Below are 13,689 nucleotides of genomic sequence, written 5' to 3' on the forward strand. Positions count from 1 at the left end.
ACTTGCTCTAATGACTCATGTTCAGCCTTTATAAAAGTTTAATTGCATCGAATAATTAAGACTGAAGGGAAAGACATATGCGTGATGTTACTAAGAGGGGAACAAATTACCTGTCTGGAGGAGAAGTGTATGCAGGGAGGGACTATGGATTAAAGTAAGTATTCTGATTATATAAATGCAAAAAAAAAAGGCACTAACACAATATTGTTTTAATAGCATCTCATAAGAACAGTTAGATGTTCGATGTTTTTTCACTTTTCTCTCCCTGAGCTGCTGTGTTTGGGCATCACCTTGCCACCTTTGTGTGCACGGAGCTGCTCAGTGTCAACAGGAAGTACCACCTGATACGAGGGGGGCGTGTCAAATAATCCACGCACTCGGTTCCCGTCACCTCCAAAAATACCTGTCCTATTTAGACTCTCCGGCGATGCCAAAAAGAGTGAAGTCAGTCTAAGGTAAATGTAATTTATAGAAATAAAACGTACCTGTGCCATTTTTAACCACTATCCTATTTCCCGTCATACTGCACGTTTGCAATGTCAGAGACGAGGAGAGATTATGAGGGTTTACATGTTGACGTTAAGGGATTAGGGAAACTGTAACAGACCCACAATGACATAGGCAATGTTTTTTGCAGTGATGTCAGCGGTGTAACCTGAATAAGCCTGTAAAGCATCCTGCAGGAGAAGGTGAGGAAGTTGTAGACACTGCAGACACTGTCATACTTTCAGCCGGTAGGCTACGTGCTTTTCTTCAGATGCAGAGATTTAGCGCAGAAACAAACGTCACGCAGTTATATTCAGTCTTGCAGATGTTTTAGCATACATAGAATATGCTACATGCTGCATCGATCAGAGGAAATCCCATACAAATTGCAAACGGCATTTCATTAATGAGCAGTCTACGCAGTCCTCGTACAGTGCTTCATTTTATGTGCATAAAATCCATTACTAATTCAGATGGTTTGGGATAAATCATCAAACTGAGTCGTGCACACATTGTCTGAGTTCTTATAAATGATTGACAATCAAAATACCGAGATGTCTCATTGTTTATCTCTAACCTCTTTTACTTTCTTTCTAGTCATGAGTCAGTTTAGGGCGTTAGCGGGTGTGCTGAGGGGAGGGCGTGCTGGGGGGAGTCAGTGGCTGCGAGCCTGTGGAGGGGCCCCGGCCAGGCGCTGGGTCGACCCCCGGAGAGGCTGCTCCTCCGGGGCCGCGCCGGTCCTCTCAACGGTGGTCGGTAGCTCCAGCTATATGGAGGAGATGTACATTGCCTGGCTGGAGGATCACAAAAATGTCCATGAGGTAACATTTGCAACCCTTCTTTCCAAATGTTTTGATAACAGAAAAAAAATATTATATTAAGTTCTCTGGCCTTTAATGGGAATTTGGCAAGGGATAATGTCCAGCAGGTAGCCTACAGCACATCTGGAAATTGAGTTGGTGTAGCAGCTAAAGTTCAATTAACAACTGTCAGCATCGATCTTGAAGAACGACATTTAATAAATGTATATGCTGTAGCTGCAATGTCTAGCCTTTCACTGTCCTGTCGTTCCCTAAACTAGCAGTCAGGGATACTTTTGGTCCATGTTGTTGATGGAAATTCTTGCTGTATCTGTCTTTCTCTGTCTTCTAGTCCTGGGACGCCTTCTTCAGTAACATCCACGCCTCCAGTCCACCTGGCGAGGCGGGTGAGAGACGCCCCTCCGCTCTGCTCGAGGGCCGAGTGCTGTCCCACTCAGCAAATATGGCCCAGAAAGTGGTGGAAGACCACCTGGCTGTGCACACTCTCATTAGAGCCTATCAGGTACTCCCACATACTGTCCAGCTGTGACACAAACACACACACACACACACAAACATCAGCTATCAGTTTGTATAATGTGGATTTATGCTATTCACAAATTAAAGGATTAATCACATATCTCTAAGGCATCCATTTCATTTTAATGCAATATCTGTGTACAGAATTAAGATGTCATCAACCTCGAGCCACAACTGGCTGACTATTTGTATCTTCGACATGTGTGTGAAAAATACATCAAACAAAATTCTCTTGACTCACTAAAACAGATGCAACTGGCAATGAAAGCTGTTTTTACTGCGTGTCCTCGTATTAAAAGGAATATACAATTTGTTTGTCGCTGCACGAGGTTATGCAAATTGCAAGATTAAGTCCAACCTACTTACCCTTGCTGTTACTTGAAAACTGGAAATATCAAAGAGACTACTTAAACAAAACAGGTGCTAACATTTCCCCTCACCCTTAAATTAATTTGAGGAACTATCCGAGGGATTTATTAAATTCTGTCTTTTGGCAAAGGCGTCAATTTTATTCCCAGCGTGTTGCAATCCTAGTGGGAATGTGTGTGTGTGCGTGTGTTTGTGTGTGCGTGTGTGTTTGTGTGTGTGTTTGTGTGTTTGTGTGTGCGTGTGTTTGTGTGTGTTTACATAGACATAAAAGCACTCCCATGGGGCCCTGTTCTCAGAGAGGTTGACCTATAACTGAGTGTTAGCTTATTCTCCAGCTGTTCACACTCAGTCCCTTGCCAAATCTTGTGTTTCCTACCTGTCACTTTCTCTTGTTTACCTGATTCTTCTCACCCCTTTCTTTTTTATTCATATATTTATCTGTCTCACCGTGTAGATTCGTGGTCACCATGTTGCGCAGTTAGACCCTTTGGGAATCCTAGATGCTGATTTGGACCACTTTGTTCCATCCGACTTGATCACCACCATCGATAAATTAGGTGAGCCTTAAAACTTGTGCGATCATCCCAAACACATCACACTTCACTAACAACTACAAACTTTTAATTGTGATGTCTTGAGTCCATAATCGTCATGGCTTTCAATTATTTAAATAGTGTCACGTCTATAGGCTCCATTAAACCCAAATATATTTCAGTCATGCATATCAAAATACAATGACTTTCATCTAATTGCCAGGACTACTGTAATTATGCATTTACTTTTTTTTAGACTTATAGAATATGTATAGACCTCCTTATTTTACACCCCCGTCCCCCCCCCGTCCCCAACAAAAGGAATATGGAGTTTACCCATGGGCAATAAATGCTGATTAGGTTCCTACTATAGAAGTACTTCCTTCTTATTACCTAAAAGATTCTTGTCATGCTTATTCTTTCATCATAAACATATGTTTTTCTCATTGGTGGGTTTACTTCAACTGCTAGATTTGTCTCATAATGAAAATATCTGTTATGTATTTTTCCTGTGCTTTATTTTTATAAACTGTATTTATCCCTTTGAGGGTTTACATAACATACATGTGCATATACAGTATTCACACAGGTTTGCATTATTTATCAGACCCAAGATTGTAAGTGGTATTTCAGCATAAAAGGCACGTTCTCCGCCGAGTCTGTATACGAGTTGTTTGGCTTAATGCTGTCATTAATCTCAGAACAAGCCCTTGTCATTCTCCATTTCATTTAGTGGACTGAGCATTGGTAAATGCGGGACAGCCACAGAAAACGATCGAAGTGTACAGTCATAGCGAGTAAAGAGGAGACAGAGAGATGTTGTTTGCTGCTGTTATCAGTGATCAGTGCGTGTCAGGACATAGCGTTGCATTATGTATTGTCACAAGGGCTATAGCTCCCTAATGAAAGCTAATGACAGCTTCCATGGCCCCTTATTTGGTCAGCTGATAGGACAAGAGTCTATTCTTGGCCCCCTTTGTCTTAGCTGTGTTTCTAATATGATTTGCACCTGTCTCCTCTTATGTTGCTTGAGATCTTGAGCTTGACCAGCTCTCTCAGGTGGACTTTGTCAGCTATGAAACTTCTGCAGGGCCATCAATACTGAAGCTGTATCTCTACATATCCTGTTAGTGTGCTTACAACAATGCATCCTTTTTATGAACCAAACCTTATTCTTCACAGTTTTTTGCCATCAAATCCAAATTCGCTTATATCCAACCTAAAGTTAATTGAATGCTTACATTTCCAGGAGGCACTATTGTCCTACTCACTAAAAAAGCAGGCAATAATTCTTCTCATAATCAATTAATCTGTCGGATACTAATTTTAATTCAATGCATTAATAATTTAGTCTAAAATGTCAGAAAGTTGTTAAGAATTAACATCATAATTTCCCATTGCCCAAGGTGATGTCTAAAGATTGCCTGTTTTGCCGACCAATAGTTCAAAACCAATTCCAGCCAATTCTCACTCACACATAATAAAACAGATAATCATAATTGTTTGATTACTTATTTGATTAGTGATATTACTTATTTGAGAATACAATTAAATTATTTTTAGTATTTGTGATGCCTTCACATGACATCAGAGGACAATGCTTAGTCCTGTTTCTAAAGTCTTGAACAAACCTGTGTTTCCTGTGGTGTTATCGTAGGTTTCTACGGTCTTGATGAGTCTGACTTGGACAGGAGCTTTCAGCTGCCCTCCACCACCTTCATCGGAGGAGAAGATACCACTCTTCCTCTAAGAGAAATCATACGCAGACTTGAAGTAATATATCTGTACATGTGTCTAAGGATTTGAAAAAGCCATAACACTGTACCACAATTTATGTTTTGTATGTCCTTTGTATCAGGCATCCTACTGTGGTCACATAGGGATAGAATTTATGTTCATCAACAACGTGGACCAGTGTCAGTGGATCCGTCAGAAATTTGAGACCCCGGGAATACTGCAGTTCACTAAACTTGAGAAGAGGACTTTGCTAGCCCGCCTGATCAGATCCACACGGTCAGCAATGAATTAACATGCACTGACTTGTGGTGACAGCACTATACTTCACTTTTAGTTATAGCTCACATCAGAGCCTCGCAAACATAAACTCTTACACATGCATATATTTAAAAAGATAAACAGCCTATCCTTCATATGAGCTCATTTTCATCTTTGATAAACGATCTTAGAAATCATCTGTCTATTGTTGGTGTGCATGTTCTTTGCACTGTTATCATTCCTAATTAACACACACACACACACACACACACACACACACACACACACACACACACACACGCACACGCACACATGCACACACACACACACACACACACACACACACACACACACACACACACACACTGGTACTGACTAACATTTGCAAAATGCTTGGGAACATCTTTTTTTTTAAAGTGCTTTAATGGTGCTTTAGTGATCATTACTATCAGCTGGTTAAGTGTAATTCTGTATTATCATCAGCTGTGTAAAACAAATCCCATAAGTGCTACATGTGGACTTCTTCTTGTGTTAAGGTTTGAGGACTTCCTGGCAAGAAAATGGTCTTCAGAGAAGCGTTTTGGTCTGGAGGGCTGTGAAGTGCTCATCCCGGCTCTAAAATCCATGATTGACACGTCGAGCTCTGCCGGCATCGACAGTGTGATCATGGGGATGCCTCATCGGTACTACCATCTTTTACATATGTCCTCACCTCTCAGCTCAATATATGCAAACAGTTGATTCTTTTGACTCCATGTCTGATATAGGGGTCGACTGAATGTGTTGGCCAATGTGATTCGTAAGGAACTGGATCAGATCTTCTGTCAGTTCGACCCCAAGTTAGAGGCGTCTGATGAGGTGAGGGAACTGCAGATGTGTGAGAAAGAGGAAAGGCCGTAAGAGATGCTGTACAACTAATGCTTTAATCTTTTCACCTTTAGGGGTCAGGGGATGTGAAATACCACCTTGGGATGTACCACGAGAGGATTAACCGAGAGACAGACAAGAACATCGCACTGTCACTCATGGCAAACCCTTCCCACCTGGAGGCCGTGGATCCTGTGGTTCAGGGCAAAGCCAAAGCCGAGCAGTTCTACAGAGGAGACACTCAGGGGAAGAAGGCAAGCTGTCTGGTACCAGGTGCACACTAGCTCATTATGTGGCTTTTTCTATAAATGATGATGTGATTTTTTCCAGGTGATGTCCATCTTGATCCACGGTGATGCTGCTTTTGCTGGACAAGGAGTTGTTTATGAGACGTTCCACCTGAGCGAGCTCCCCTCCTACACCACACATGGTACAATCCATGTGGTGGTCAACAACCAGGTATTGGAGAGTTGATGTCACCGCAGCATTGGACATGACACATTTACCACTTGCCAGGATCGGGGCTGCCCCTGGCCAACTTGGGACCCCATGTGAACTTGTGTCTTATTGTTTTACACAATTAATACTTTAGTTATTTATTAATTAAGAAAACTGACAACATTATTTGTTAAATATTTAGTTTTACATTTGTTAAAGAGTTTTCTTTTTAACTTTTTAGGTGTTTAACGATCAATCATCGGTTCTTTTTATATACTTTAAAACATGTCTCAAAGGGAATTATCCAATGTTACACATACAATTAAGGCACATTTTGTGCAACTGAAAATCATTAACATCATATTTTAAGTTATTCTAGCTTGTAAATTATATCAAATTTGGCATGTGATTGTTTTTCTCTCAGATTGGCTTCACCACAGACCCTCGAATGGCCCGCTCCTCGCCCTACCCCACCGACGTGGCTCGGGTTGTCAATGCTCCCATCTTCCATGTGAATGCTGATGACCCCGAGGCTGTCATGTATGTTTGCCGGGTGGCTGCAGAGTGGAGGGCCACCTTCAACAAAGATGTCGTCATTGACCTGGTTAGTCACAGCCGAGTCTTAAAGCGGCAGTTCACCCCAAATTAAAACAAAAATAATTACTCTTGCCTACCCTGCTATGTATATATAGAATCTCTTGGCCTGAGTTGCCAGGTGTTGGTGATATCGGCCATAGAGATGTCTGCCTTCTTTTTGTATATGTATTGGAAATAGATGGCAATAGTCTTAGGTGCCGAAAAGGGCCAAAAATATACATGTGAAAAATTCACAATAAACGTCCTATTCCAAAAAACATGACCTAATTACTTAAGAGAATCCACAGACCTTGTTGTGAGAAGTTTCATGCAGGAAATATTTTCTTTGAACTGCACTTCAAAAACCAGTAAGGTCTGTGGATCCTTTTGAGTATCTTGGTCAGGATTTCTCTTATTTTTCCAATGTTCTAAATATGTTAGCACTTTGAGCATTACAAGCCCAGTGCCATCTTGTTCCAGAGAAGGTTCAAGAGAAGGAGGACATCTCTACGGCTAATATCTACAGGACTGTCTCAGAAAATTAGAATATTGTGATAAAGTTCTTTATTTTCTGTAATGCAATTAAAAAAACAAAAATGTCATACATTCTGGATTCATTACAAATCAACTGAAATATTGCAAGCCTTTTATTCTTTTAATATTGCTGATTATGGCATACAGCTTAAGAAAACTCAAATATCCTATCTCTAAATATTAGAATATCATGAAAAAGTATACTAGTAGGGTGTTCAACGAATCACTTGAATCGTCTAATTAACTCGAAACACCTGCAAGGGTTTCCTGAGCCTTGAAAAACACTCAGCTTGGTTCAGTAAACTAAATCACAAGTATGGGGAAGACTGCTGATCTGACTGCTGTCCAGAGGACCGTCATTGACACCCTCCATCAGGAGGGTAAGACACAAAAAGAAATGTCTCAAAGAGCAAGCTGTTCACAGAGTGCAGTTTCAAAGCACATCCACAAAAAGTCTGTTGGAAGGGGGAAATGTGGCAGGAAACGCTGCACAACCAAGAGAGATGACCGCAGCCTTAACAGCATTGTGAAGAAGAGTCGCTTCCAGAATTTGGGGGAGCTTCAAAGACAGTGGACTGAAGCTGGAGTCCAGGTATCAAAAGTCACTGTTCACAGACGTGTCCGGGAAATGGGCTACAATAGCCGTATTCCCATGGTCAAGCCACTTCTGAACTCAAGACAACGGAAGAGGCGTCTGACTTGGGCTAAGGAAAAGAAGCACTGGACAGTTGCACAGTGGTCCAAAGTCCTCTTTTCAGACGAAAGCAAGTTTTGTATTTCATTTGGAAGTCAAGGCGCCAGAGTCTGGAGAAAGGCTGGAGAGGAGCAAAATCCAAGTTGCTTGAAATCCAGTGTGAAGTTCCCACAGTCAGCGATGGTTTGGGGAGCCATGTCAGCTGCTGGTGTTGGTCCACTGTGTTTCATCAAGCCCAGAGTAAATGCAGCTGTGTACCAAGAGATTTTAGAGCACTACATGCTTCCGTCTGCTGAAAAGCTCTATGGAGATGAGGAATTCATTTTCCAGCATGATCTGGCACCTGCCCACAGTGCCAAAACCACCAGTAACTGGTGTACTGACCATGGCATTACTGTCCTCGATTGGCCTGCAAATTCCCCTGACCTGAACCCCATAGAGAATATGTGGGGTATTGTGAAGAAGAAGCTGAAAGACACCAGACCCAACAATGCTAATGAGCTAAAGGCCGCTATTGAAGCATCCTGGGCATCCATAACACCTCAGCAATGCCACAGGCTGATTGCCTCCATGCCACGCCGCATTGATGCAGTAATCCGTGCAAAAGGATTCCCAACCAAGTACTGAGTGCATTAATGGACATTTTCAAATGTTTGATTGTGTTTTGCTGTTATAAATCTTTTTTTTTTACTTGGTCTGAGGAACTATTCTAATTTTTTGAGATAGGATTTTTGAGTTTTCTTAAGCTGTATGCCATAATCAGCAATATTAAAAGAATAAAAGGCTTGCAATATTTCAGTTGATTTGTAATGAATCCAGAATGTATGACATTTTTGTTTTTTTAATTGCATTACAGAAAATAAAGAACTTTATCACAATATTCTAATTTTCTGAGACAGTCCTGTATGTATTTATCATTTTATTTATGAATAAATTAAGCAATTTGTACATTGAACTACAGGTAAGAGAATAAATAAGTATTTTTGTTTTTGGGTTGAGTTGTCCATTTAAAAGACTCACAGGAAACACCATTTTGAATACACACTTCGACGTGACTTCTGTGTGTATTTACAGGTTTGTTACAGGCGATTTGGACATAACGAGATGGACGAGCCCATGTTCACTCAGCCACTAATGTACAAACAGATCCGTCGGCAGGAGCATGTGCTGAAAAAGTACTCTGACCGGCTCATTGCGGAGGGAGTGGTGACTCTGCAAGAATATGAGGTTTGTGATCTAATGCTGTTTGTTCTTGTTAAATATACTGTATATTGGAAGCTGCTACTGTATGCTGTTTTATTTGGTATCGCCATCCGCTGGAGGATGTGCATTAAATCACACTATGATATTACCTTAGCCTTCGAGTAAATATGTTGCGCCAGCACTGCTGTGTTTGAGTTTCAATTTACTGCCTCAGTTCAATCACTGAGCCTCACAATCCCTCACATAGAGTATATATTGCTCAATGAAGTTGAAGTATACCTCAGATTTTGGCGCCATTCTACAGTATGGAATTGCTCAGGTTCTTCATCCAAAACAGAAGTTTTGATTGTAACATCCATTGTAGACTTTTATACCACATGTCAGAAATGTCTCCCGGCTTTTGATGGACATTGTTTTCTGTTGTGTGGCTGCAGTATGGACTCTCACAAAAGCCTCATTTGTAATATAGCAAGGCAGAACCATTACTGCTGGAGGAGGCTCTCGTTCTCTAATACCTTTCTTTCCCTGTAACAAAGCAGTATTGGTTAGTTAGCTGTAGTCCTTTATTTGTACAAAACAAACTTTGGGTCATTTAATATGTGGTGGTTTTTATTTTTCCTGTTGCACATTACCAAATGTGGTTGCAGGAAGAAGTTGCTAAATATGACAAGATATGTGAAGAGGCATACGCCAGCTCCAAGGATGAAAAGATTTTACAAATCCGACACTGGCTCGACTCCCCGTGGCCAGGTAAATGGTTTGCAATCCAGTCATTTAAGTTTAAAAACATTTTAATTCCCTTTTTCTGTGAATACTTTCTGTTACTACTGGAGTGCAGCTGTCTTTCTCTCTCTGTAGATTTCTTCACAGCAGAAGGAGAGCCCAAGAGCATGAGCAGCGTCCCCACAGGACTAAAGGAGGAGGTCTTGCAGCACATTGGCCAGACAGCCAGCTCTGTGCCTCTGGATGACTTTAAGATCCATCCTGGTCAGTTGAGTGGATTTGAAGTTGATTTGGGAATGGGAATAGAGCAGAGTTACGGGCTTGTTGTGCAAAGAAAAAGTAACCTCTTAATCCAGATATCTCACCATGACTCGCGCATGCATGCACGTGCACGGTTGTGGCATGACCACCAAAACAGAAAGTATATTGGACACAAGATATGTGCAAATGTATTTTGTATTTTGTTTCCTATCCATGTTGATGTGATTTAAGTGGGGGGGGGGGGGGCCCTCACGTCCCCGGGAAGATTTTTTTTTAAATGTTGAAGTTAAAAGCATCAATCTGGTGCACTTTGAGAGCAACATTAGGAGATCTATGGATACATCTCTCAACATCCATATGAAACAGAACTGGAAGCAAATGTATTTTTCTTTATGGATATTTTACAAATCACACCCCTTTCAAACTGTATTCTTGTTTATTAATAACAACTTTTATTTACTGTCATATAGCATTTTATACCTGTTTACTTTATTCTCTTGTTTTTTTAGAACTATAATGATCATATAAAGATGTGCCTTTACCTCACTGGTTGGAGAAAAAGCTTCTTATATTCGTTAGCATAGCTAGCTAACCAGATGCTAATAACAACAAAGTTATTGACTGTATGATCAGTATGACAGATGAACAGATCGCCACTGGGCTTACAATTAAAGACACAGCCACGCAGAAACTGCGGCATGTGTACGGCTCCTTATGGGTACTGCAATTTTTGGAAGTGCCGAAGCGACGTTCTGGTCCCTGCTCCTCTGCCATGCTCCCCTGTCAGACGAGACATATACCACGTGATGACACGTTAGGCTCGTGTTGTGTTCAAGGACCCTGACCTTGGCCAGGAGACACAGGCACTCACTTGTTTAATTTTTTTGCGGTCTAGATTTCTTTGATTTTTTCCTTTTTTGCGTGTGTTTATAAATTACCTCGAGGGCCGTAGCGAATGGTCTCGCGGGTCGTATACGGCCCGGGGGCCGGAGGTTCCCCACCCCTGGCTTATAGTATACATGCTGCTGAATGATTTTCAAAACACATAAACCTAAATGTCACAATTATTTCATTTGTTGTCTACAGGGATGATATTTAGTAAATTAAAGCAGTAAACACATCATTTTCTAACAGCAGCTGTTTGTCCTGCCCAGCCGATTTGGTGCACACTATAACAATTAGGATTGCCACGAGGGTTTTTTAAAGTTATTAACAACATAGTATTTAAGTCCATTGAGTTTTACACTCCCATCCCCAGTGCTTCTAAGATATCACTTTTTATTTTGGTTGCTGTGTGTGTTTTCCCCAGGAGTGTCTCGTATCCTGCGTGGTCGAGCTGACCTGGTGAAGAACCGGCAGATGGACTGGGCTCTAGGAGAATACATGGCCTTTGGTTCCCTTCTCAAAGATGGCATCCATGTTCGACTCAGTGGGCAGGATGTAGAGCGAGGCACCTTTAGGTGAGTCCATGTCAACACAACCAAAAGTAAATGGGGCATCTAAAAAGCATCTTTTTAAAACAATCTTGTATTAATGCTCTCAAAGGAGCTCCTTCTTTGACCACAGTGTAGTATCAAGTAGTAGTTTTAAATATACATCTATTTAGTGAGGAGCATTTTAAGAATATTGATTTTGACATTTTCCTTTTTAAAGCTTGAGAGTCTTTATTAGTCCTCCACTCAATGAATGAACTCACCTACTAGGTTTTTCACGTCACAAATTAGCCTTATTTTCCCTCCTAATTATCGTATTGGTGCTAATAATATTAAAATGCTAATCATCTTTGAACTTAATTATATATCATACTGATATAAAAACACAGTATCTTTTCACAGTAACATTTCATGTGTCCAAATTCGACATTTATTTATTACAGTGTATATGTCCTTTTTACATACTTTTTCTATATTGTGATATACAGTTAATATCTTCATAAAACATCTTATATATCATCATTTTAATTGATGTTGCCCATGAATGTAATATTTCAAAATCAAATTCGGCCATTTGTTGAGTCTGTCAGGGTCAGCAGATCTGACCTCAGATAAGGTTAGGTCGGAAACAGTCACTTAACGATAGGGAATTAAGTAATTGGGGGGTGGGCGTGGCACATGGAGTCTGACAGACTGAAGACGTCAGCGCGGTCTCCTGGGAACTGTGAAGCCCACATGGTGTTGTCATGGTTTGGAGGGACGAGTGACATATGAACAAAACCAGCTCCCCCTTTTGCTGTGCCTGTCTCATCTGTCCCCTATCATTTCTCCACCAGCCCATCTTCACTGACACCAGCCCCCTCCCTCTTTTCCCACAGCGACAAACAGTATATCACACTAACTAACCAGAGGCTACAGGGCTTTTTCTTTTGCCTCACATTTACCACTGACATGCACTCCTACCAATCTGCTGTACCCTTAAGCCGGTTAATTTGGCTGGCTGAAAGAAAATGACAGAAATCAAACACTACATCCACCTTGCCCTACCCTCATTTATTATTTGTGTTTCTCATTATACTTCAGCTATACCTCCCTTTACCAGCCCCTTTTTCTTCCCACCTACTTTATTTTTTTTATCCCCCACCACTCCGTTCCCTTCACAGTTCTTAGGAGCTGAGCATATTGGCATGTTAACAGTCGAGTGAACCTGCTTGCATTCTGTGATGTACGTAGCATCGTGCGCTAATGGATTCAGTCGACGTGTTTGGGTGGCGTTGCGCTGCGTCGTGCACCCCTTTCCTTGCCTAATGGGGCCCCCAGGCAGAGGATGTATGTGTGTTTTTGTGTGTGAAACGAATAGTAATATAAAGTGGGGACGGCAGTCTATGAGGCAATCCCAAAGAAAGACCTCATTCTTGTGAGGTTTTTGGTTCCTCTTTGGTTTATGTTTGTGTGGTTCAAGAAAATGAAACGTGAACTAGTGTGTAACCTGAATTAATGCTGGAGGCTCTGGATTTTATTCGTTCATCAAAGGATTTCTTTAAGTGAAAGTGTATACAGTATATGAATGTGGGGCAAGTATACAAAAAAAACATTTGCCATACATTATGCCCTCATTAGCTCTTAATTATGGATCATATTATTCAAAAGGAATCAAATCATGAGTGTTTGATTCTTACATGTATGTCAATGTTGTTGGTACCGTCAGAGCCTCATTTCCAAGACCAACGGAAGACCTACGGAAATCAGTAGACCAAAAGTTGAGATGTGGGCTTTAGATTGCTCAAACCAGGTGCACATTAATTAAGGCATTAGAAATCAGGGCTCTGGAAAACATTCGATCCACTGAGGCTGCCACTAAAGCAGCCACAATAAGCAGGCCGATGTGTGCAGCAAAGCTTTAATACCTGACCCTGAGCTGTCAAGCAATTCTGACTGGGGCTTGGTGAAGGAAGCAAAAATAATGGCAGCCAATGAAGATGTATTCACATACATTTTAATTGACCAGGTGTACCATTTTTATACCTGCGGTAACAAATAAAAAAAGAGTTTCCAACTGAACAGGTTTAAGCAAATACTGAAGAAGGTTACCTTGCTTTAGTAATAAAATACACAATACCTTCCATATACCAGCATATATTTTCTACTTCTAGTCTTCTAGTTGGTAAATATATCACATTTAAGATAATGATCAATAGATTGCCTGCGGTTCTTCCATCTGACTGTTACATAACCTC

At 41.0% G+C, this 13,689-nt stretch overlaps 1 protein-coding gene across 1 annotated transcript; it reads left to right on the forward strand.

The window, feature by feature from the left end:
* Positions 1–341: 341 nt before the first annotated feature.
* ogdhl (oxoglutarate dehydrogenase L) lies at positions 342–11,483 on the forward strand (the record flags this gene model as incomplete). The annotated part of the gene is made up of 15 exons (XM_079689959.1): positions 342–455; positions 1,084–1,307; positions 1,639–1,809; positions 2,650–2,752; positions 4,386–4,501; positions 4,587–4,741; positions 5,260–5,406; positions 5,491–5,581; positions 5,665–5,844; positions 5,921–6,049; positions 6,453–6,632; positions 8,907–9,059; positions 9,683–9,785; positions 9,894–10,022; positions 11,329–11,483. Exons 2-15 carry the CDS (start codon positions 1,086–1,088, stop codon positions 11,481–11,483), a joined length of 2,034 nt encoding a protein of 677 aa, XP_079546085.1. The 5' UTR covers positions 342–455; positions 1,084–1,085.
* Positions 11,484–13,689: the final 2,206 nt, after the last annotated feature.

The sequence above is a fragment of the Notothenia rossii genome (assembly GCF_949606895.1).
Source record: "Notothenia rossii genome assembly, chromosome: 6".
Lineage (NCBI taxonomy): Eukaryota > Metazoa > Chordata > Actinopteri > Perciformes > Nototheniidae > Notothenia > Notothenia rossii.